Raw genomic sequence first — 24927 nt, 5'->3', positions numbered from 1 at the left:
TAAAAAAATCCAGTAGTTTCTAAATCTTTACTTAAAACAATAGATATATGGAAAGCGTTACAACATTTCTATTTTTGAATTGTTCAATTCATCCAGTAAAGCAACATAAGGTTGATCCGAATTCAGGTTCACAAGAAGTTCTATAAAGCAATACAATCCATGGGAAGAACACTGAAGTGCCCTGAGGTCTGTAGACCATGTGCATATATTTTTGTTTCTCTCAATTTATGCCTGGATATTCAAGGAGGAATGTTCTATTGGTACAAGGATCCTATTGTTGGACCAGGATTTTCCAAGGTACACACACTTACTAGATATCATTATATCACTAAACAGATTAAAAGCCTGAAATTACAAACCCTTATTAATTGTTAAATCTTGACTGAGAGGTTTCGTTTCAGCCATATCATTTTTTGTAATTTTGTTCATATGTTAATTATGAAACGTTTGTCTGATTATCCAGTAAAATGATCCGGTCGTAAAATGGCAAGGCGTGCAAGTTACATTTTGCAGCTTCTCTATGTAAATGAACATGATATTATCTGCTTATTGTTATTATCTGCTTATGGCCAGACCAATATATATTGAGTTTGAAAAAGAAGCTTGACAAAAAGGCTTTCAGATTTATGCTATAAACGTTCACATCGAAGCTACTTTTTATGCTCAATGAAATGCCCTGATCATACTCACCATAGGGATAGAGTGAAACTTATGCTTGAGTCTGCCCACTTGTGTTGTTTATCCTGTCTTTCCACTTTCCAGTGTTGCATACTGATGAATATATATCTAGCAGGTAACAAAGCATCAGCTACTGTTCAACCCTGCCTACTGCTCCATCATGATATAATTCCTAAATGATGTTCAGACACTTAATGATGCACTTCGTCTGTTCTCTACTCCCAAATCTTTGTAAGGACACAAAACAATTGATGAAAAGGTACATACCTTGTCACCTTTTTGTTTAGTATATTTTTACATTTAGTTTCATCACCACACAATACAAGTGGATTATGCAATACATTGTGGTTTGTTTTATCTTCAGATGCATTTTATCTTCAGATGCATTTTTAGAAGGTATTGGAATCTAACCTGCACCTCTTGATGTGCCCTAGATCTAACTTGCACCTCTTGTGATATATAAAACCTAACCTCTTGGGGACCTCTTGCAAATTCTTGTGCGGAGGGCCAAGAATTGGTATACATGCTTGGATTCAGGGAGTTCCTGCTGCGCTGAAAGAACTTAATGTCTGTATTCAATCCCGCAATTCTAAATCCCACCAATCTGATTGGTGAACTTTATTATTTTTAAAAAAACAGTGAACTTAAGTGTTGACTAAGTAGGTGCCCGTGCGATGCCACAGAACATAAATTGCTTCTCGATTTGTATATCAGCTATGCTTCCTGTGGAGCAAGGAAGCGAACGCAAGCCAGCCTTTTGTATTAGTGCATTCTGTTCAGTTCTTACTTGATCATCCCGTGTTCTCGCGTGTGCCATGGCCGAGTGGCAAGCTCAACACTGGTATTGTTGTCTTGTCTCAAATGAAGTCCGGTTCCACAAGTTAACCGAAAATCTTCATGGGTGATAGCTGTGTCAGATTCTTCCGCGCATAGGGCAAGTAATGCAAGTGATAGCTGTGTCAATTTACCCCCATTTTTTTGGGCATCACTTGTCTCAAATGAAGTCCATTGGAGGTTCGCAATTTATGTTCCGTGGCATCGCACGGGCACCTACCTATCTATTTTATATTAGTGTTCGATAACATATGTATTTGTATATAAATTAAAATTACAATATAGTAACTAATAGTGTAGTTTTCATGTTATTTTCGATGCCAATGTGATCCGAATCTATCTCATGAATAGGGGTGAGCATTTTAAAACCGAATATACTAAACCGAATTAATGAAATATATCGAATGTCTAACCCTACTCACGGACGAAGTAATTGAGTACTCTCTCGGTGGTAAAACCCTTGGCTTCACCTCCTCTTGTCTGACCAGCTTCTTTTGGCACATCAAGTCAGCAGGCCACCTGCTGCCGCTGGGCAGTGTCATTCAGTCACACCTCCACCTGCAAAAAGCGACACTGCTAGTAGTACCGGTGTCGTGTGTTCTTACGATCTGTTTGTGTTGTTACGGAACAAGTCGCGCCAAACGTATGTACCAGCAAAAAATTTAGCTGTACCCACCATCTTCATGTATTTAAAACTCTAATTTATAAATAGTGTTGTTTACAATATAAAATAGTGTTTTATATGATCACAACCTTTAGACCATCTCATGTTAATGAATATATTAGCATGTTCACTTGTTTTTAATTTGTACCGGCTTTTATTAATTTTACAGTATAAATTAGAGCTACATCAGTCAACTGGATTTAATCAAAGCGAACACCCTCGCCTTTGTGATTGCCATTGATTCTGTTCACCTCTTCGGCTCACTACCTATAGCAGCGCCCAAAATAGAATCGGATTCATCTACCCTGTAGCTTCGCAAGCTCTCTCCTTCTAGGACTCCAACCATTGTCTCCCTCACTCGCGAGGCTCCATCACCAGTTCTCTCCGATGTGATCCCTTCCACCTCCCCTATGCCCTCTTCGTCCTCCGCTGCAACGTCAGCGCGGCTGCGATGGACCTCCTCCTCCACCACCTGTCGTGCCCCAACAGCAGCGGTGCGCAGCAGATGAAGTCCATCCCCCGTCTTCGCCTGCACCGTTGTGCGGCTGCGGCGGACCTTCTCCTCGGCCGCCTCCCGTCGTCTCGCTGGAGCGATGGTGCGGATGTGGCCCCTCTCCTCGTTCAGTGTCTGTCGTCCCCCCTGCAGTGGCGGCGGTGCGGCAACGAGTCCTCTCCTACTCCGCCATGCACTGCTCGTCCTCCGCTGGTGCGACAGCGGCTCCTCTCTTATTCCACCGCCTCTCGACCTTTACGGTGATAGAATCGAGCTACTCCTCCGCCACCTTCCGTTCTCCGATCATCCTCCTCGTCCTCCAATGCCACAATCCCCGACAAGCAAATACAACCTTTACCTCAGTGGCGCGTACCCCAACCCCAACCCTCGCCCGATTGGAGAGAGCGATGGTCCGAAGGCTGCTGAAAGGAGACGGACGTCGATGTTACTCTTCCATAGGAGTGACATTTTTAAGCGATGTGGACCCTTAACCTTAACATATGGACACAAAGTCATTTTTGGTAATTCGATTCTTAAAGATCATGTTTGGTACAGTTTTTCCCGGTTTTCCAAAGCTATTTTTAGTTTCTCGTGTTAAGCTGTCTACAGTGGCTTATCCATTATATCTCATATCTCATCAACCACTTTAAACTTCACTCGGTGAACAGTATCTATCTGCCGTGCAAAAGACTTCACTTGATCAACCACTATTTTAAACTTCACTTGATCAACCAAACGAGGCATATAATAATAAAACAGGATTGCCATAGATGAATTAGACAGACACCACTACCAATTTCAGTGCAGCACAAAGTAAGCAGCAACCAATCAGACGGACAGTTCAGGTTCTAGAGCTCTGCTTCAGACAGACAGTTCACGTTCTAGAACTCTGCTTCTAAACAAGCAAATTATGAACCAGAAAGAACTCATATGTAAGGCTTCTGAGCAAAATGGCACAACTTATGTTACTAGACTCACGCCAATTTCAAGTGTGCCCACACAAATCAAACAAAACAAACTACACAAGCAGTACAATTTGCTCAGCCTACTTATCACAATTCACAATTGCACTCCACTATCAGCAGGACAAACTGAAACAGAATAGACCGAGACTCCTGTGTCACCAATTTCAAAACAAGACGAACAACATTCGAGACAACTAAAAAGATCGCCTCCACAGGCAACGTGATTAGCTCAACGATGCATACCATATTTCATAGTGTTGCAGTAACACATCGATACAGATAATAATAGCATATAAGTCTTCAGCAACTTGCCATCAGTACAAGGAAACTAGTGGGGGACCAAAACACAAAGACATGGCTATATCTACTTCTCCGAGGAGTTGGGGCCGCGTTTCTTGCCGAATCCGACGACGGCGGTGACGAAGCGGCGGTTGTACTGCATGCGCTTGTACGCGCGGCCGCGGGGCTTCTTCTTCTTGTCCTGCTTCGCCACCTTGGGCGTCTGCCCACGCACCTTCCCCGCGCGGGCAAGCGATCCGTGAACCTTACCTGCGCCACAAACAGATAAACCAGTCTAAGCGTACGGCAGCTATTGGCGGGCTGCACCTGCACGCAAGAAGAGATAGAAAGAAGGACAAGGAGATCGTTACCCATGGCGACGGCGACGGAGAGCTGTTGTGCTCGGAGGATCTGGGAAGAGACGAGCGACTCGGGCTTTTACGTCGGCGTCGGCGGCTGCTGCTGCTGCTGCAAACGATGCCCTAGACGGTTGAGAAGATTTATAAACGCCACGCTTTACTGGGCCGGCTGTTATGTGGCCCATGTAAATGTCCCGCGGGGCTCGCTAACTGGCAATTGAGCTCAGAAGTCTTCTGAGAAAACGGAACTCGGCCCATACTGGCTTCGATTCGTTAGCCAGCGGCACCAGCAACGTTTGTGCCTGCGAGGCGAGAAACCGAGGAGAGCGGCAACTCGGAGGAGAGTGAAGATGCCTCGGCCTGAGTTCCAGGCGCCGCCGGATGTGTTCTACGACGAGTCGGAGGCCCGCAAGTACACCACTTCCTGCCGTATCATCGAAATACAGTTTGATTTGAGCTTTGCCAATTTCGCGGTACTGATGCGAAGTGACGTACCTTCTTTCAGTCTAGGATTTCCGAGAGGGCGCTGGAGCTGCTCGCTCTCCCCAACGATGGCGTCCCCAAGCTGCTCCTCGACATACGTCAGCTTACTCTCTTCTGCAAGCCCGGCTTCATAAATCATGGCATATCGCGTTGGCTAGAACACCAGAAAGTATTTTACTTTTGACGGGGGCAAAAATACATTCTGTGGGAACTCTTCCTCTAATTGCAATGGGTTGGCATCTATGTTTGAAGATATGTTTACCTTAGATGACTTTGTGTGCTGTGATTACCAGGATTTGGTTCTGGACTTAGTGGTGAGACATTGACGGTGCAAAGACCAAGGGGTCTGGGCATCATAAATACGGCACAACACTCACCGCCGACACATAGTGTCTAAACAACACAGGCAGCGGCAACCCCAAATACAAAGCCCTTCCAGAGTCATTGTTGTTGAGCTCAACACAATGTACGACTTCGCCAGACGGGCCGCACAACGCCAAAAGAAACACGACGACGCATACACCAAAACCTTGGACAAAAGGAGGAAGACCGCGACGCGCCATCGTTGCGAAGCCTCGACACACCTACACTCGAGGCAGCTCTGATTCTTCATCAGCAATCTTGATCCAATACCCACCTCCGGTTATTTGCCCGACCTCCAAAACAGTCCAGACCACGAGGAAGGGGGGCTCGCCTCATGTCATCATTGCCGAGCCACATCCCTTAATGTGGCAGCTTCGACTTCAAGTTGCAGAAAACCCCACCTCCACCCACAAACCAGACGTCGAGAAGCGAAAGCATGAACTGAAGGTAACTTCGAGGTCAAGACGAACTGGAAGACATAGCAATGCGACGCCCTCAACAGGGGGAAGTGGCGTCCACGGATGTCACCATCGCCAAGGTTTTCGCCCAAGATGCCATCCAGCACATCGAAAGGCCAGGATCCCAGGTCAAAGCAGGTAGCCTCCGCCGTCTCCACTGCCCTAGCCTCTGCGCAAACCCCTCCAGAGGGGCACCGACGCACCGGTTGCCACAACAGCCGCAAAGCTGCGTCGACTGCCATCCCCTCCGGCTCGGCACACTTAACTAGGGAACACTTTGTTGTGCGCATCAGCTGCCGCCAGGCGCACCACCGCCGCTGCGCACCCACACGGAGGACGGGGGAGATCCATAGGCGACACCCTCAGCAGGGTAGAAGTGGCGAAGGGAGAGGCAGAGCGGGAGAGAGGGGAGAGGAAAGAGGGGGAGTAGGGGTCACCGGTTTTGTGGCACCACTGCGGGCCGGCGGCGACGGCGGCGGTTAGAGGTGGCGATGGCGACCGACGAGCTCGACTGGCTGAGACTAATGAATGAATGCTTATTGGTTAAATGGATTTGGAGGATTGCCCAGAGTACAGACATTTCTGTTGCCTTGGATGCAGTAGTTAAATACTGACTCGTTATGCTTGATCATGAATCTTTTGCAATGTCACAAGGTTTCTTATTTTTACTCCCATTTTTCGTGCTCTTATGATTGTTCTACCATGTGAACGTGCAGGGTGCATCAGTACTATGTACTATGCTAGCACTGGATGAAATTGTTTTATCTTAATGCAGGTGGGCATATATGAAAGGAATAGGCCGAAGAAGCGTCAGAAGACGAAAAAAGAACGGTAAAGAAAGAATTGGCTCTTGAGGAAAAAGGAGCAGATGAGAAGAAGAGGGCATGACGTGCCCGCGGACACCAAGTACACCGGGCGTAACGGAAAAGCTATTTCTAGCTCCTTGCGATGCCGATGTCTTGCCATGCCTGTGAATTGTGATGCTGATTGTTTAGCTGTACCGCTAGTTCATTTAGCAGAAACAAAAGGGTTTTGCAAGAGAAGCGCGGAGCCACCACAGATTGCACTGCTATTTGCTCGCTTCCCAGGCATTAAGCAAGCTTCGTTTGCCTCCCCTAACCGTAGCCTTAACTATCTCCAGCAGCTTAATTATCTTTTATTATCTCATTCTAAACCCCTCCACTAAATTGGAGATTGGCCTATAATAATGGTTTGGGCCGAAAATGAAGAGACGTTGGCAGCCCACTGGCCCTGTCTGATCCGGATAACGCCGCGCTCCGTCGAGCCCGTTTCCCATCCAGCTTCTCTCGCCTGTCGGCTGTCGCGTCGCATCGCATCGCATCCATGGCGGGAGCCTCCGCGGTCGCCGTGCTGCCCGTGGCCACTCCAGCCGCGCCGCGCCGAGGAGGCGCCGGGCCGTGCTCCTGCTTGGCGCCCGGAGGCAGCAGCTTCTACCGCCGCATGAACTGCCGGCGTGATAGCCCCAGCGCGGCCGCGCCTACGAGGCGACGCGTCGTCGCCCGTCTCTCCGGGCGCGACCCCGGCGAGGCCGGGACCGACGCGGGCGTGGGGCAAATCCTCAAGGTACCTCTGCATTCTCTTGTCAACATTCAGCAACAGCAACCATTGTGGCTGTAGATCCTTCATCCTTGTGAGCGACTAGTTCGATAGCAACATTTATTTGGATGCAAAGAATTTTATAGTCCGTTTCCTTCCTTTGTTATGATGTGTTGATGAATAGGGTGATGACTCCGGCTATCTGTGGACATTGGTGCTTGGGTCCCTTGGTGGCGCCGCGGTTATCAAGTACGGAAGCATCCTGCTCCCGGACATCACGAGGCCAAACATTGTGGTAGCTCTGCTGATGGTGTCCCTGCCCGTGGTAGCCGCAGTCTTGGCTTTGCTCAAAGCGAGCTCGGTGGATTGATAGTGATACGACGCGAGGACTCCACGAAACCTAGAATTCGAGATTACTGAAACTTGTTTCTAATGATAGCTTCATTGTAAGATGAAAATGTTTGAACTCTGCTGAATGATCTTTTTTTGGCATCGCTCGATGCAAGCTTTGCAGCTCCAGAAGAAATCAGAAAAAGAACGCCCGTTGATCTTGAATTTGATTAACCCAAAACCTCAAGTACAGAATCAGGAACAGAGACATATTTACAGTGTTGTCTAAGTCTCAAGGTTTGGGACCAGCAGCAGCATCCCATAACTTTCAGGGCGAACTTTCACTCTTTCAGACTGCTGCATGCACTTGCCAAACTGAAAATAACTCCAACTACATAAAAAATAATTGCTTTGCAAGAATGACAAGGGACCAATATGCCGACAGTATTAGTAGACAATTCTCACTCCCTCGGTTGTTACTCACAGCCTGAAAATCTTGAAACTCTCCAACAAAACAAAACAAAAATGTAAGAGCTCTTGGGGACCCCAATGAATCTAAGAATTGGAGATTGGACTACAGCACCATGGTAACTGAAGAAATCTTCTATCCTGCAGTAAATATTTACAGCCTACAGGTTTTCTTTCAGCCACTTTGCAGCACCATTAGCAATTGACCTGAAAGAATCCAACAACTTGGTCAATGGTCAGAATACAAGAGATAACCCAACTCAAAAAAAAAGTCTGATGAACTAGCAACATTTTTTTCCATTGAACTCACACAATAAGGTTGGTTCAAATTTCAACAGAAGTTAGGCATCTGCATTCAAACCTCCCATTACTACATTTGTAATTTCCCCTTTTAACAAGTACTCGCCATTGTAATGCGGTAACCAACAATATAATTTATTACAAGATTTAGTTAGGTTGGTTCAGATTTCAACGTAAGAGGCATCTGCATTCAAACTTCCGACTACCACATTTGTAATTTTCTGTTTTAATAAGGGATACATGAAAATGTAATGGCTGTCATAAACAACAATGTAGTTTACGTCCGAAAGATCACAATAAGAGTTCATACCACCAGAACAGAAAAAAAATACACAGTACAAAACCTATATGTTCTATATAATGATTTCTTTCAGCATGGCATTACCTCATTACCATAGAGTTTAAGAAAAACAGACAACACAAAACCTATTTTCAGCAGGATGAACAGACATAATTATCAAATTGTTTTTGAAATTTCAGTGGAATCAAATTTAAGAAGTTACCCAGCAAAATGTGTAAGTTTCTTCAACCAATCACCCGCTGCTTTAGATTTGTCTGTATCTTCTTGGCTAGCACCAACTTCTTTCTCTAGATGTACACCTGCGACAAAGATAACAAACACAGGACTTCAATTTTCTTTCAGGGCTAGTTTGGATACAGCCATTCCCCACGGCAATTTAGGGGGAAATTAGTTCCAATCCCCGTGGGGAATGATTGACCATAAGGATCCCTTAAGGAAATCGCCAAAATAAGAATAAATAGGGGAAGGGGAGAAATGAGGAAAAGAAACAGAGAGATTAGCATGTATACGTTTTGGCTGGGCAGGTTTTGGCTTGGCATCTGTTCGAACAAAGCCACCATTACTCAAAGATGCAAGTTCCTCCAGTAATTCCCTTTCGCGCCCACTGGAAGACACAGAAAATTAGTAATTAATAAATACTGGCTGAGAATTTATGGCTCACCAACTCTTGGATAGTGGTAAAAGTATTTAAAAGGTAGGATCAAGTCAGAAAGCATATTTTCACCTTATGCGCTTGGGTATTGCAACTTTAACAGTGAACAGATGATCACCACGTATAGTCGGCTTATTCAATGATGGAACCCCTTGCTTCGCTAAGGCAATTACATCACCAGGTTGGGTACCTGGAGGTATTCGAAGGTCATTGGTTCCATCAACTGTTCTGACCTGCTCATGAAAGAAATTGAAAGGAACGGTTACATGGACCGATATAATTTATATCAGAAGAACCATTTAAAAGACATATTTTCATATTTGAAATAAAATCTAGCGATAATTAGTCCTCTCTCAACCATATATGTTAGTTGAAAAGGCACTAAACTTGTATAAGTTTAAGAAAATCAATTTGGGCAGACTTTATATCACTGAAAGAGCAATCAACATTGCGTTAAACCACAAACACATTGCTTCAACAAATATTGTGTTAAAGCACAGCGAAAAGGGCTTTGCATACACATCAAATTGAAGGTTGCTGATTGCATCAACATTGGAATAAAGTAACCAGGCTATTTTTCTTATAAGGACACCAAGTTTTGCATGTTTCTGTTCTCCAGTTATCAAGTGAAGTGGATGAGTACCAGATATTTTTCTGCTGTATGAGGAAAAGCTAGCTGTTTACTGAACAAGATAGTGATCGCCGACTGAAACTAATTAAAGATCACAACTGATAATGAAATATCTTACCTTCTTAATGGTGCCCAAAATAGCTTCAAGATAGCTTATTGACACAGTTGAATACAAGTTTATACCATCCCTCTTGATATCTGATGGCTCCTCTATATCGAGGCAAACAAAGAGATCTCCAGGAGGCCCACTGTTTTCAAAAGAAAGAAATGATTGAATATCCATGCAAAGAGATATATAGAAGGCAGATGATAAGAAATTTGAACAAGATAAATTGCATTCAAGCTAAAGCAAGGCAGAAACACACACTGCCTTAGAGATATGTGAAGATACTTTAGTCTTTTTGTATGCTGCAGTTGATGCATAACTTCCTTTAATCTTACAACCACCTTGAAAAGGTAAATTAATACATACGCAACATAAGCCACTCTGCATTCATGTATGCTAATGATTATAGGCATATAGATACCTAAACATTTTTTGAGGTTTTTCTACACAGCAGTTGTAGCATAACTCCCTTTAATCTCATGGCCCCCTTGAATAAGTACATTTATGCATACACATTAAGCTACTCTGCATTCATGTCCGCTCATGATTCCACAAAATAACTTCTGCGGAAAGCACAGGCGCCAGACCTAATCCAAAATGCCAGACACTACACTTACATTCATCTACTTGGAAGAAGGAAGAAAAAAAAAATCAAACCTAGTATACAACTATGCATCTTGTTAGATTGTCAGTGTGTCTTGGGTCTAGAGCCCAGAGGTCTATTAGGGTTGTAACCCTAGGCCATAGAACCCTATCTCCTATCATTGCATCTGTACTGGACTTCCTTTCCTCTATCATGGTAGTGTGTCTTGGGTCTAGAGCCCAGAGGTCTATTAGGCTGTCACCAGCAACGTCCCCTAAATTTCATCCTCTAAAGGAATATTCTGTGTCATTTATAACACACTCTAAAAAACTCCATCCTCTATATTTTCAACATCTCCAGCAACATTCTCTAAAATCGGTTCTCTATATCTACAGTGTTAGCAGATTTCACAATACTTATTGTTTTTTATCGATCTTAAATACCAGTTCATATGTCGCGAAATTACATATTGATTTTATTAGGAAAACAATATTAGTTCATATTGAGGCAAATAATTACCAGACGTCTGCATTATAAGTTTTTGTTAGTCGTCTATGCAATACAAAAAATCATTTGTAGCATGCCAAAAATGATTTAGGAACTAGTTGAGATAATTACATTTTCTAACCTACATTACTAATTGTTTTTTCCTAACGAAGCGTACGGCTCCAGGAGGTACAGCGCGAGAGGGAGACAAAATCATTTGTAGCATGCAAAAATGATTTAGGAACTAGTTTAGATAATTACATTTTCTAACCTACATTACTAATTGTTTTTTTCCTAACGAAGCGTACGGCTCCAGGAGGTACAGCGCGGGAGAAATACAAAAAATCATTTGTAGCATGCAAACATGATTTAGGAACTAGTTTAGATAATTACATTTTGTAACCTACAGTACCAATTGTTTTTTTTCTAACGAAGCGTACTGCTCTAGGACGTAAAAGCGCGGGAGAGAATGGATGCCGATGGCGCGCGTGACTGAACAGTGTATAGCGAGCGAGAGACTTGCCGTCAGATATAGCGCATGCATGCCATCCTCTAAATTTTAGAGGACCTTTTATAGTCTCTTGTTGGAGGGATAAAGGATCTGACAAACCTCTATATTTAGAGGACATGAGCTTTTACAGGACCCTGCTGGAGCCAGCCTTAGGGTTGTAACCCTAGGCCATATAACCCTATCTCCTATCATTGCATCTGTACTGGACTTCCTTTCCTCTATCATGGTACCAGACGACATGCTCTCTAGAGCCTTGCAGCCGCCGCTACCACCATGGCCGGTGTGCCCCCTTCCTCCTCTAGTGCTACCGCATGTCCCTCCTCTCCCTCTAGTCGGCCCGCTGCCCCCTCCTGAGCCTCCATTGCGGCTGGCATGCCTCCTGTCTTCCCTACCGCCACCGGCGCTGCCCCGACTCTGGCTGTCGTTGTGCGCCGAGCCAAGGCGTGTGCCACTGTTGCCGCAAGCGTCGCCTTGGCTGCTGTTGGCCAGGGCCGTTCCTGACTTTTTAGGGGTCCGAGGCGAAATCCGAAATGGAGACCCCATCCATACACAATATATATAATATATAACGTATACAGATTATTATGCACTATTTTTAAGTTTATAAGATGAAAAATATAAAATATAGCCAAAAACACATACTTGCTATCCGATGTTATTAAAAATATCTTATAACATTTTGTGATACAAATCATCGCTTATACCATTAAGATCAATCCATCCAACAACTTCTTTTAGATACATATATAACCTCTCTTAAGTCATTGTTGACCTTAAATAGTTCAAAAAATATTTCAATTTTAAAAATCTTCTCTCCGTCGATGCAACCATCGTGTGTATAGTAAATAATACCCCTCTGTATCAAAATAGAATTTATTTTGCTTCTCTAGTGGATTCCTTATAGACATAAAAATCAAGTGTTAAAACAAATACTATTTTGGAACGAAGTGAATATTAGATAAGTAATTGAGACATTAGTTTAACAATATAAATGAAACTGATCAATAGCGTATCGCTCTTGCGTATTTATGTCTAGAGTAGATATGATTAGCGGGGAAAAAGTGTTAACGTCCAGTGACCAGAGGGGCCCTCTGTTTTGGGGGCCCGGTGCGGCCGCACCCTCGGCACCCCCTCAGGGCCGGCCCTGCTGTTGGCTTGGGCGCGGCTGCTTTCCTAGCACCCCTGCCACAGCCCCCTACTGCCGCTCTTCTCCGGCACGATGGCGCCCCACCCAGTGTCGCTGCGGAACGCTTCCCCCCAACGATGCCATTGTCGCCCACTTTGCCCTTGCGGTTGCCATCACCGCCGCCAAGTCCGCCATTGCCATTGCCCAAGAGCACGAGCATAGCACCGCTGATGTCAAGATGCATCTCTGTGGCACCTTGACTCAGACCATGTATTGCAGTCAGTTTCGTCAACTTGGCTCATCATCTACACCGACTAAGACCTTCTCCGACGTTCCTCACCAGTCGAGCTCGTCATCTACACCGACTAAGCAGGTTGCACAGACACGCATCTGTCCACCTTCGCCTACACCGTGTTCCATGGGGGTGTCCTCATCTCATGGTCGTCGAAGAGGCAACATGTGGTCTCTCGCTCGAGCAACAAGGCCAAATATCGTGCGGTGGCAAATGGTGTGGCTAAGGCGTCCTGGCTCCACCAGCCTGTGCAAGAGCTCCATAACCCACTCACCGGTACTACCCTTGTCTATTGCAACAACGTCAATGCGGTCTGCATCTCACTCAACCCTGTCTGGCACTAGTTCAATCTTCACTTCGTTCGTGAGTGTGTCGCCATCGGGGATGTTCAAGTCCTCCATGTTCTGATGACTTTGCAGTTCGCCGACATCTTCGGCAAGGGCTTCTCCTCCTCAATGTTTTTGGAGTTTTGATCTAGTCTAAACATATATCATGGTAGAGTTTCGATTGTGAGGGTGTTAGATTGTTAGTGTATCTTGGACCTACAGCCCAGCCCAAGAGGTCCATTAGGGTTGTAACCCTATGTTATGTAACCCTATCTCCTATCACTGCATCTGTACTGACTTTCCCTCTATCACATCTCATGGGTAATGTTGTTGGAAGTTATGCAGCATATGGCACAAGAGTACAAGAATGAGCATCTCAAATCAGTAGCATAATGCAAAAGATCCATTTAATTGTATCTATAATAGCAATGAACTCTTGAAGTATTTTTAAATGTTCAAGCATGAAAATCAAGAAGTTAAACATTATGTCTAAGTGATTTCCTTACCCTTTTGATCCTGCATCACCTTCCCCACGTACACGAAGAGTACTGCCTTTGCTCACTCCTGGAGGGATTTTTACTTTGATCTCCTTCCTGACACGGATACGCCCCTCTCCAGAACATTTCCTACAATACTCTGAGATGACTTCGCCCTCTCCTGCGCAAGTGGGGCAAATAGAAACCTACAAGACAAAAATAAAGAAATAAATAATGTAACCACCACCAATTGCAATAGAATCAAATCAAATTCAGGTGATCCAAAGGTTATAAGCATAGTTTCTTTTTGGCTAATGTTGAGACCTTAAGCTTGGCACCTTAATACACTTATTTATTGAACACATAGCAACACCTTAATACTCTTATCATCCTTGCTGCTTAGGAACTGTGGAAGCATCATAATGGCTGATTTTACCAATGCCACTCTGTAATTATGGTGGTCAGAAAAGTGATTGACGTAGGAACCAACTGGTGTGCTTCCAGTGTTGGGGATCTCAGGAACAGTGTTATTGGCTATTCTATCCCCCTCCCTGGTTCTTAGCACTATGTGCTGTGGCCATCCTTTTGTTGTCTGTAGCACAATTCTTCTAAGTTTCTAGAACCCGTGTGTGTTGCTACTGTAGTCTGTACCTTTTTTCCTCTTCAATCAAATGACACATAGATTTCCTGTGTGTTCAAGAAAAGAAGACCTTGAGCCTCCAGTCTTGTAGAAAACATAATTTAAATGCTAATGTTAGGATACTCGCACAAAACAAGCAGCATGAAAGCTGTCACATTATTGCAACCATGTCTTCACTGTAAATCTCATGAATAATGTTATGAAGTTAAACAGTTTGTATAGGATGTCACATGGTTACCTGGGAGAACAGACCAAATGGTGTTTGCTCAGTTCGCATTACTTGCCCTCGCCCACCACATGTCGAACATATTCTCATCTTGGAGCCAGCTTTTGATCCAGAACCACCACATGTATCACATGTTTCCAAATGAGATAGTATAATATATTTCTCTGTTCCAAATATCGCCTCTGTGAACCCCAAAACCACATCATATCTGATCAAATAAATTTGTGTCAGTTGAAGAATTACGCTGGTCCTGTAACTATTCTGTTCTTGAGCACAAAACAAACAATGTAGCAGAACTAGCACTAACATCAGTATTGATATATTTACAGGGTTGTAAATAATATAAAAAAAGATAGATGCAGGCAGACAAATGAACCAAACAGCGTTAGAAATGGCATGCGAGAACAGACTGCTCCCCAACCTACCCCACCCCACTTCACCTAGTTACTGGTTTTGGCACACATAATTGAAAGTATCGCTTTTACTATATTTTGGATTATTCTAGAATTCTAGAAGTATTTGATGAGATGTATTATTTGCAGAGCAGACAAAAGCTATATAAATCCAAGACTAGTTACTGGTTTTGGCACACATAATTGAAAGTATCGCTCTTACTATATTTTGGATTACTCTAAAATTCTAGGAGTATTTGATGAGATGTATTATTTGCAGAGCAGACAAAAGCTATAGAAATGCAAGACTCCGAGTGTATAGGAAAACAGAGTAGTATTTGCAATAGTGTGGCTGCCAGAATTCGAAAACCAACAGAGGGCAGACAAATATCTCAAAAAATCATCACAAGGAAGGTACGAAGGATACAGCTTGATTTTAGCATACTATGACCAAACAGCCTATTATTCTGGGGACCCAAGCATTTTGCTTATCCAGTATGGCAGTACCAAATAATGAAATAGTGCATGCTACATATTACATTCAGGCAAATAACACTGCACATTTGAGATTTTGCAGATACTAACTAGAACAACTAACAGTGAACTAAAAATTAGATTTGCCAGCATTTTCGAAGAAGAAACACAACTGATCTTAAGTATCATCTCATTTCAACATGTCTTGCAGGTGGCGACAAACCTGATGTCTTCACCCTGTAAAACAGTATTTTGCCTGCTTGTCCTAAACGTGCTCTGGTCCATGCCAGAAAAACCACCCATGCTGCCTCCAAAGAATGTCTCAAACAAATCAAATGGGTTGGTCTGCATGGAAGAAAAGATCGGTGAAAACAAAGAAAACTTAGTTAACCAAAAAGACCACGAGATCTAATAACACTTTTTATCCTCAAGCTAACAAACTTGAGTGCATAAAAATATAATCATGTTGAAAGAATGTAGCACAGTCATGCCAGATTCTTTTTTTAGAGAGAGTGGAAAAGTAGTACTGTGTAAGCTCCACCCGAGCCTCCAACCGCACTCTTAACCCCAGCTTCACCATATTGGTCATACAACGTCCTCTTCTTTTCATCTGACAGCACCTAATGACAATAAAATTCAGTAATCCAAAATGACTGAAGGAAGTAAACAGAATCAGGTCTCTGATTGAGTAATTCATCAAATAATGGAGAGTACATAATCTGAGTCGAAAAATATAGAACCATTTGATACAGGTGATGACGTGATGCAATCCAACTGAATATTAGGTTGACTGGATAAGAACAGTAGCACAGCACTAACCATACTTTTTTTCTCGAACAACACAGGAGAGTGGCACGTCATTTCATTTAAGGAGGAAAACAGCGGGAAAAGGTCAAAGCAATCGAACCCGAGTACAGTACATGCCCCTAAGGGGATCTACATAAAAGACAACATAAACAACCAGGACTTCCAGCACCTAACCAGATGGGGTTAGCGACCTACTAAGGAGCTCATGCAACTCAGAAGCTCCAGCAGCACACCAAAGGAGGCCCTCACTTCCTATCCTATGGAGTTGAACATTTTGCAGGGAGCCCTCAAACACACACAGGTTGCTGAATTTCCAGATTTCCCAGGCAACTAAAATACGAGTGTTAAGCCCCTTCCGCATAATTTTGGGCACCAGCTTGACAGAGCGTGCCCACCAGGGAAAAACGTGAATCAGACACCGAGTGGGCAATGTCAGCCAAGTTCAAAGATTGCAGGATCAGGACCCAGATCTGCCTGGAAAAGACACAACCGATGAGAATGTGTTGGAGGGTCTCATCAGCTTGGCCACACAAGGGACAGACCTCCAGATGAGGGAAACCACGTTTGGCAAGACGATCTACTGTCCAAAATATAGATGCAAAGCACCAAATATGTGGTCAGATACTTTGCATGTTTGAGTCTACAATGACAGCAGACTAGTGACAAGTTGAGAACAGAATAAGAACTTATAATTTTAAAGTAGATTGTCTACTATGTTAAAAATAGTTAACTATTGAATGGACAATTCACCATTTTCAGAAATAGTACCGCATATTCACAGCAATGGTATGTTACTTGGTGTCATGACCTTGGGGAAGTGACCAGATAGGATAGATGTGGGAGGTCGCCAGCCGTTCGGCCGCCGGTTTCCTACCCGTGGTGGCTGTGTCGAAGGTGAGCAGCAATGAGATGAGGTAACAAAGAAAGGGGGTGAGAATTGGATTGTCTTTATTGCTTGTTTATTCCTTGATCAGCCCTGATTATAAAGGAGAATACAGCATAATTCTCTCCTAGATCTTGCCTGCTAATTCAGGCTTTCGTGGTTGATCCTTTCCTAATTGATCTCTTAATACTCTCCTGCCTAATTGGCTCCTTTGACGGCGTCTATAGGTGCTGCCAACCATAACACTTGGTCAATTAATAAGCTGTGCATTAAATTTTTTAATCATCTGCGTCAGGAAGCCAGCTACAGACTGAAACCTCAAAGGCATGTAAGAACAACAGTTTTTCAGTCAATTTTAGCCAAAAGGCTATTCTCATAACAGTAGATAGAACATGTTAAGCAAAATACTGGATACCACATACTTGTTAAAAGGAATTGCATACCTCATATGCTGCACTTATCTCTTTAAACTTTTCGGTCGCTCCCGGCTCCTTATTGACATCAGGATGGTACTGAAGACAGAAAAAGATGTCATGATTTATTTTCCAGAAAAAACAAATCTATAGTATGTATTGAGAGCATCCAAAAACTAGAGACAAAGCAAGACTTTTCACTTGGTAGATTGAAAGATAAACAGACAGCTATGAATTGAAAGATTGTGTGCCTGCTAAGTGGGGTATTTTAGGTCCACTAACCTAATCTTGGAGTAAATAAAATACTCTGGTTGAAAAAGAGGGTCGTTCCAGGATACTAAGCATGCCGCTCTAGCTTCAGTCTTAATAACAAGGTTAAACGAAATGAGAACATGGGCAGGTATGGCAATACACACAAGAATATTTATAGTGGAGGTCTGGCCTTCTGCAAAATCACATTTTTTATCGTCCAATCCTTACAAGTCCTCCTACACAACTTAGGTGATTCCAAAAATAGAAGGTATAGGTGACAGTGTGACACAGGGACTGCATATGTAAGTATTCCCTAATAGTAGCCCAGGGTGGTCTAGGGCCTTAGGCTCCGAGTGTGATGACTAACAACAATCAGCAAAGGCACTGGCAGATCTTGGATGGCACACAGATGCCAGTAGGGGCCAGGGTAGAGCTTTTATGTATCTAAAATCAATCAGAAAGATTCTTATCCAATGAAGGAAAATATGTGATATCGACTAAACTGTTGAAACCCACACAAACTGTAAACATTATGGTGGAATGGCGCAAAAGTGTAGATGTTGTTAGTAAAATGTTACATTGTGAGCACAGGACTAAACTACAATTGTGAGTTTCAATTCTCTCCACTCATTGAAAGACACAGGATCAATGTACAATGCATATGGCTTCGCCTTGTACTGTACTGGTCTATTTTGGACCCACGTTTTTCTTCTTAATGTATTGATATGCAGTTCCCCTGCGCGTTCGAGAGAAAAAAATGTACAATGCATTGTTGAAATGTTGACCTGTGCAAAAATATAAATATCCAAATAACCTTTCACTGGTTCGACTGGTTTATGCTTCTAGAAATTTTATAGTGAGTGTCTGAGTGATCTGAATATCTGATCACAAAAACTAGCAAGGAAGCATGTTAGCAGGCCTTCAGGCTTCAAATATTTAGGTACTGGAGGTATACAAAAACTATAGCTAAGAGCACAATATCATTTATGGCATAAAAACAACCCTCGAACCCCCAAAAAAAACTAAACTGGATGAGCAAGCAAATTAAGTCACCAATCATTAGCAATGAAATACCCATGAGACAGACATTGGTTATTCAAGTCATGGTCAGGCCAGGATTTACAATGCAATGGTGAAAACTACAGAGTTATCAGTAGCAACTAGCTAGGCACTTCAGACCCATCGAAGTGATCGTGAATGTCAGATCCCCGCAACTGCCTCCACTTAGCCTTCTAGCACGTAATACAACACTCAAAAACAATAAAATGCGTTTCAGAAGGGAAAAAAAAAGAGGCCTTCCGGACCGGATGAGAGTTGGTATGATCTATCTGCTACAAACTTGCTGTTGGCACAAACCCCAAGCATATTAATCTCAGACAAATATAGTGAAAAATACTCCACGTGATTGGTTACCCGCACCATTTAATCCTGAGCTAGCGTATGCATTGACTTTATATAAGCACCTGTTTGGTTACCTGTATGTGCCAGACGTGAGCTGCACGAGTAGATGCAAAATAATTCATCTTACTGCTATTTTTCTGCATCCACCGGTACGCTCGAATCCTGCGTATGCGGCTGGCCAGGCTTGCGCGGACCCGGCTTCGCACGGCCGGCCAACCAATCAGCCCAACTATGCACGGTTGCCTCGCGGTGAGACGAGGAATGGTGGGGTTTGATGTGAGGCAAGCGTCGAGAACCTGGCGCGCGAGCTTCCGGTACGCGGCCTTGATGTCCTTGTTACTCGCGGCGCGCGGCACGCCCAGCGTCGCGTAGTAGTCAGCCGCTGCCCAGACCAGCAGGCCCCCTCCGCGCCGCCGCCTCGGAGCCCGTCCGCGGCACCGAGGCGCAGCGCACGCGAGCGGTTGGCCGCCGCCGCTCCTTCCGGGCGCGGCAAAGTGAACCCCACGAGGAGCGAACGCGGCGGCGGTTGAGGCGCGGGAGGAGTAGGACAGCGAGGTGTTGGATGGCGCGAACGGGAACGACGTGAGCGCCATGAGCCCATGACCATGAGCGGAAGGCAGTTTTAGGGATGGAGCGGAGAAGACATGGTCACATGGTGGATGGAACAATGTAGGCCCACCTGTCATTGCACCTGCTCGTGTGCCAGGCTGCCAGCGCAGGGGCGCCACGGGGTGATCACTGATCAGCAAAGATGTGGGGTAGTGTATGCATGACGGGTGTGTCCGGTGTCCGACTGTGGTTACAAAAGTTTGTGAGGTTTTGATTTTGTCTACTGACTATAAATATTAGTCCAATGGATTAGTTTTTTCTGGATTTCTTGATAGGCTTGGAGTCATTTTTACGCTTTAGAAACCTTATCAAGTATCTACCAGATTTTTATACTGACTAAATAAGTTGAAACCATCTCCAAAACAGTTAAATCCAGAGCAGGAACACAATTTAAATGGTTTTGAAAATTTTTAGGACAAAATGTCGGTTTTTAAAGTTTGAGCAATTTCACGCGATTGAATCGATGCCCTTCGCCCATTGAGTTTTTTGCTATTATAATATGTTGGGGACTTGTTCTCAAATGCTATGAGTTAAGAACAAGGCAACATAGAAAATGTTAATCGTTAAAGCCCTTCGTCCTTCGGAGCATTATTTCCTTTAGGATATAATGGTTTCTGGACGAAGGTTATGAAGGACGTATTTCCATAAATTCATCATACAGTGGCGAAGGATGAAATGTAAGGAATATAAAAGACAGCATAAACAATTATCTATTATTATTAAGCATAAACAGGAATATCATTGAATTACAAGTGTACCTTCAATTGGAAGGAGATGATAGTACAAGCGTGACGCAAAAAACGAATGCCAAGTCAGCGTTGTCGGGGACCATAATTAGGGGTACCCTCAAGACGCCTAATTCTCAGCTGGTAACCCCCATCAGCATAAAGCTGCAAAGGCCTGATGGGTACGATTAAGTCAGGGATCAGTCCACACGAGTGACTCGATCACGCTTCACCCGAGTCTAGCCTCGGCCAAAGGCAGCCGACCTCGAGAGACTTCCGTCTCGCCCGAGGCCCCCTTTTTATGGCGGACACATCACCGGCTTGCCCGAGGCCTTGGCTTCGCTCAGAAGCAACCTTGACTAAATCGCCGCACCGACTGACCAAATTGCGGGGGCATTTAACGCAAAGGTGGCCTGACACCTCTATCCTGACACGCGCCCCCGGCAGAGCCGAAGTGACCGCCGTCACTCCACTGCTCCACTGGCCAGTCTGACAGAAGGACAGCGCCGCCTGCGCCACTCCGACTGCAGTGCCACTCGACAGAGTGAGTCTGACAGGCAGTCAGGCCTTGCCAAAGGCGCCACGGCGAACTCCGCTCCGCCCGACCCCAGGGCTCGGACTCGGGCTAAGACCTGGAAGACGGCGAACTCCGCTCCGCCCGACCCCAGGGCTCGGACTCGGGCTAAGACCCGGAAGACGGCGAACTCCGCTCCGCCCGACCCCAGGGCTCGGACTCGGGCTAGCACCCGGAAGACGACGAAACTCCGCTTCGCCCGACCCCAGGGCTCGGACTCCGCCCTGGCCTCGGCCGAACGACTTCCGCCTCGCCCGACCCCTTGGCTCGGGCTCGGCCACGGCAACAAAAGGCAAACTCAACCTTGGCTTCGGAGGAACCCCCACGTCGCCCTGCCTAGGGCATAGACCGCCACGTCAACAGGAGGCGCCATCATCATCCTACCCCGAATCGACTCGGGTCACGGAGAACAAGACCGGCGTCCCATCCGGCCAGCTCCGCCGGAGGGGCAATGATGGCGCTCCGCAAGCTCTATGACGACGGCGGCCCCCGGCTCTCTTACGGAAGCAGGACAACGTCAGCAGGGACTCGACCGCTCCAACAGCTGTCCCTCCATCAGGCTCCGCCGCACCTCCGACAGCCACGACATCACGCCAGCAGGGTGCCCAGATCTCTCCGGCTGCCACATTGGCATGTACCTAGGGCGCTAGCTCTCCCTCCGCTAGACACGTAGCACTCTGCTACATCCCCATTGTACACCTGGATCCTCTCCTTACGACTATAAAAGGAAGGACCAGGGCCTTCTCAGAGAAGGTTGGCCGCGCGGGACCGAGGACGGGACAGGCGCTCTCTTGGGGCCGCTCGCTTCCCTCACCCGCGTGGACGCTTGTAACCCCCCTACTGCAAGCGCACCTGACCTGGGCGCGGGACGAACACGAAGGCCGCGGGACTTACACCTCTCTCACGCTCGACTCCGGCCACCTCGCCTCTCCCCCCTTCGCGCTCGCCCACGCGCTCGACCCATCTGGGCTGGGGCACGCAGCACACTCACTCGTCGGCTTAGGGACCCCCCTGTCTCGAAACGCCGACAGTTGGCGCGCCAGGTAGGGGCCTGCTGCGTGCTGACGAACAGCTCCCCGTCAAGCTCCAGATGGCCAGTCTCCAGCAACCTCTCCGGCCCGGGACGGTGCTTCGTTTCGGGACTCTTGAGTTCATGTCCTTCGACGGCAGCTACGACATGATACTTCTTCCACCGCCGCGCGACTACGACAATGGCGGCCGACAACCCGCCCGCCGGCGGCGGAATCGACGACGTCTTCCCCGCGTGGTGGAAGAGCAACATTCGGGCTCGCTCCGTTCCCTCCCCCGCCAACGGAGGAGGAAGCAGGGCCGTCAAGGCCAGACGGGAGGCCGCGCTTCGTCGGCCGTCGAGCGAATCGACGCCCCGACGGAAGGCACGCCGGACGTCGACCTCGCGTTCAAGACGGAGGCAAGCGCCGTCCCCCCCCCCCCCCCCCGCGCCACGCCGACCCCGAGCAAGAAGACGACGTCGGCGCGCTCGCGGAAAGCCTGCAGGACGTCGCCCTCGAACCGGAGATGATGGCGCAACCAGTCCCCGATGTGACTACATCGCTCCTCGTCGACCAAAAGGTAACGACTAACTCCCATCTTGCGTCATTTCGACTCGGCCTCAACCCGCCAAACGACTTCGTTTTGGTGGGCGCTCTCATTGAGGCGAGTGCAACCCCACTGAGGTTCCGTATGCGGTCGCCTTGGGACCGACTGACGGACGTCTCGACCTTCGGGCCCTCTGGGTCCGAGGAAGATGACGATCCCGACATCGGTTGGGATTTCTCCGGACTTGGCAACCCCAGTGTCGTGCGGGACTTCATGACCGCATGTGACTACTGCCTATCCGACTGTTCCGATGGAAGCCGCAGCCTTGGCGACGAGAGCTGTGGCCCAAGCCGCGAATGTTTCCACATCGAGCTAGGGGATCCCACCGAAGGCAACCATCTTGGCATGCCGGAGGATGGTGATCTCCCTAGGCCGGTGCCTCGCGCCGACATCCCACGGGAGCTAGTTGTGGTCCCCGCTCCGGCGGGGGGTTACGACCCACAACTCGAGCAAGTCCGCGAGGCGCAGGCCAGGCTCAACGAGGGAACAGGAGCGCTTGAGCCGATCCGTCGGGACGTCGGACAGGCATGGGTGGGCCAACCCCTGGCCGGAGAAATACGTCAGCTGCCCCAAGGTCTCCAGCACCGCGTCGCCAACGATGTCAGGATCAGGCCGCCGCCCGCATCCAGCGGGGTCGGTCAGAACCTGGCAACCGCAGCAATGCTCATCCGCGCGATGCTGGAGCCGTCAACCACCGAGGGTCAGCGAATCCAGGGAGAACTCAAGAATCTCCTGGAAGGCGCTGCGGCCCGGCGGGCCGAGAGCACTGCATCCCGAAGGCAAGGATATCCCTCGGAACCTCATGCCGCGACTTCCCGATTCATGCGGGAAGCCTCGGTCTACACCGGGCGCACGCGCAACACCGCGCCTGCGGCCCCGGGCCACCTCGGCAACGAGCACCATCGACGCGACCGTCGGGCTCACCTCGACGAAAGGGTGCGCCGAGGCTACCACCCCAGGCGTGGGGGGCGCTACGACAGCGGGGAGGATCGGAGTCCCTCGCCCGAGCCACCCGGTCCGCAGGCCTTCAGTCAGGCCATCCGACGGGCGCCATTCCCGACCCGGTTCCGACCCCCGACTACTATCACGAAGTACTCGGGGGAAACGAGACCGGAACTGTGGCTCGCGGACTACCGCCTTGCCTGCCAACTGGGTGGAACGGACGACGACAACCTCATCATCCGTAACCTCCCCCTGTTCCTCTCCGACACTGCTCGCGCCTGGTTGGAGCACCTGCCTCCGGGGCAGATTTCCAACTGGGACGGCTTGGTCCAAGCCTTCGCTGGCAATTTCCAGGGCACATACGTGCGCCCCGGGAATTCCTGGGACCTTCGAAGCTGCCGGCAACAGCCGGGGGAGTCACTCCGGGACTACATCCGGCGATTCTCGAAGCAGCGCACCGAGCTGCCCAACATCACCGACTCGGATGTCATCGGCGCGTTCCTCGCCGGCACCACTTGCCGCGACCTGGTGAGCAAGCTGGGTCGCAAAACCCCCACCAGAGCGAGCGAGCTGATGGACATCGCCACCAAGTTCGCCTCTGGCCAGGAGGCGGTCGAGGCTATCTTCCGAAAGGACAAGCAGCCCCAGGGCCGCCCATCGGAAGAAGCTCCCGAGGCGTCTGCTCCGCGCGGCGCCAAGAAGAAAGGCAAGAAGAAGTCGCAATCGAAACGCGACGCCGCCGACGCGGACCTTGTCGCCGCCGCCGAGTATAAGAACCCTCGGAAGCCCCCCGGAGGTGCAAACCTCTTCGACAAGATGCTCAAGGAGCCGTGCCCCTACCATCAGGGGGCCGTCAAGCACACCCTCGAGGAGTGCGTTATGCTTCAGCGTCATTTCCACAGGGTCGGGCCACCCGCCGAGGGTGGCAGGGCCCACGACGACGACAAGAACGAAGATCGCCCAGCAGGAGAGTTCCCCGAGGTCCGCGACTGCTTCATGATCTATGGAGGGCATGCGGCGAATACCTCGGCTCGGCACCGCAAGCAGGAGCGCCGGGAGGTCTGCTCGGTGAAGGTGGCGGCGCCAGTCTACCTAGACTGGTCTGACAAGCCCATCACTTTCGACCGGGCCGACCACCCTGACCATGTGCCGAGCCCCGGGAAATACCCGCTCGTCGTCGACCCCGTTGTCGGCGATGTCAGGCTCACCAAGGTCCTGATGGACGGGGGCAGCTGCCTCAACATCATCTAC

General features: G+C 47.4%; 4 protein-coding genes and 2 long non-coding RNA genes across 7 annotated transcripts; 3 read left to right on the top strand and 3 right to left on the bottom strand.

Moving 5' to 3' along the window:
• Nucleotides 1-2535: 2535 nt before the first annotated feature.
• On the top strand, nucleotides 2536-4088 carry LOC103654159 (uncharacterized). The gene has a single exon (NM_001301463.1). The coding sequence runs from the start codon at nucleotides 2770-2772 to the stop codon at nucleotides 3265-3267; it is 498 nt and encodes a 165-aa protein (NP_001288392.1). The 5' UTR covers nucleotides 2536-2769; the 3' UTR covers nucleotides 3268-4088.
• On the bottom strand, nucleotides 3859-4382 carry LOC100284182 (40S ribosomal protein S30-like). The gene is made up of 2 exons (NM_001157078.2): nucleotides 4285-4382; nucleotides 3859-4183 (listed from the first exon to the last, which is right to left on the bottom strand). Exons 1-2 carry the CDS (start codon nucleotides 4286-4288, stop codon nucleotides 3999-4001), a joined length of 189 nt encoding a protein of 62 aa, NP_001150550.1. The 5' UTR covers nucleotides 4289-4382; the 3' UTR covers nucleotides 3859-3998.
• A 105-nt stretch (nucleotides 4383-4487) lies between these two features.
• On the top strand, nucleotides 4488-5021 carry LOC103654160 (uncharacterized). The gene is made up of 2 exons (XR_565938.4): nucleotides 4488-4684; nucleotides 4778-5021. It is a non-coding gene; the product is annotated as an uncharacterized lncRNA (long non-coding RNA).
• Nucleotides 5022-5083: 62 nt separating this feature from the next.
• LOC100274905 (uncharacterized) lies at nucleotides 5084-6126 on the bottom strand. Its single transcript, NR_147503.1, is given in 1 exon segment — nucleotides 5084-6126. It is a non-coding gene; the product is annotated as an uncharacterized lncRNA (long non-coding RNA).
• A 745-nt stretch (nucleotides 6127-6871) lies between these two features.
• On the top strand, nucleotides 6872-7627 carry LOC100275260 (uncharacterized). Its single transcript, NM_001149392.3, has 2 exons — nucleotides 6872-7160; nucleotides 7318-7627. Exons 1-2 carry the CDS (start codon nucleotides 6921-6923, stop codon nucleotides 7501-7503), a joined length of 426 nt encoding a protein of 141 aa, NP_001142864.1. The 5' UTR covers nucleotides 6872-6920; the 3' UTR covers nucleotides 7504-7627.
• A 33-nt stretch (nucleotides 7628-7660) lies between these two features.
• LOC100280316 (uncharacterized) lies at nucleotides 7661-19962 on the bottom strand. Of its 2 annotated transcripts, none has more exon segments than NM_001153242.1 (11): nucleotides 7661-8138; nucleotides 8735-8831; nucleotides 9042-9136; nucleotides 9257-9417; nucleotides 9934-10063; nucleotides 13752-13927; nucleotides 14600-14795; nucleotides 15677-15798; nucleotides 15981-16073; nucleotides 17587-17655; nucleotides 19284-19722. In NM_001153242.1, coding segments are annotated over 11 exon segments (1254 nt in total). In that variant the 5' UTR covers nucleotides 19353-19722; the 3' UTR covers nucleotides 7661-8092.
• Between the last annotated feature and the right edge of the window lie 4965 nt (nucleotides 19963-24927).

This window comes from Zea mays, chromosome 4 (assembly GCF_902167145.1).
Source record: "Zea mays cultivar B73 chromosome 4, Zm-B73-REFERENCE-NAM-5.0, whole genome shotgun sequence".
NCBI classification, from domain to species: Eukaryota; Viridiplantae; Streptophyta; class Magnoliopsida; order Poales; family Poaceae; genus Zea; species Zea mays.
This window is presented reverse-complemented; position numbering and strand designations above follow the sequence as displayed.

Excerpts from the sequence above, each read along its gene's own strand:
- LOC100275260 (NM_001149392.3), top strand. The coding sequence starts at position 6,921 with ATGGCGGGAGCCTCCGCGGTCGCCGTGCTGCCCGTGGCCACTCCAGCC. Across the intron at positions 7,161-7,317 it reads GCGTGGGGCAAATCCTCAAG|GGTGATGACTCCGGCTATCT; the intron begins GTACCTCTGCAT and ends GTTGATGAATAG.
- LOC100280316 (XM_008678930.4), bottom strand. The coding sequence starts at position 19,895 with ATGACAGGTGGGCCTACATTGTTCCATCCACCATGTGACCATGTCTTC. Across the intron at positions 13,928-14,599 it reads CATTTGGTCTGTTCTCCCAG|GTTTCTATTTGCCCCACTTG; the intron begins GTAACCATGTGA and ends TTTGTCTTGTAG. Across the intron at positions 8,832-9,041 it reads AAAACCTGCCCAGCCAAAAC|GTGTACATCTAGAGAAAGAA; the intron begins GTATACATGCTA and ends TCTTTGTCGCAG.
- LOC103654159 (NM_001301463.1), top strand. The coding sequence starts at position 2,770 with ATGGTGCGGATGTGGCCCCTCTCCTCGTTCAGTGTCTGTCGTCCCCCC.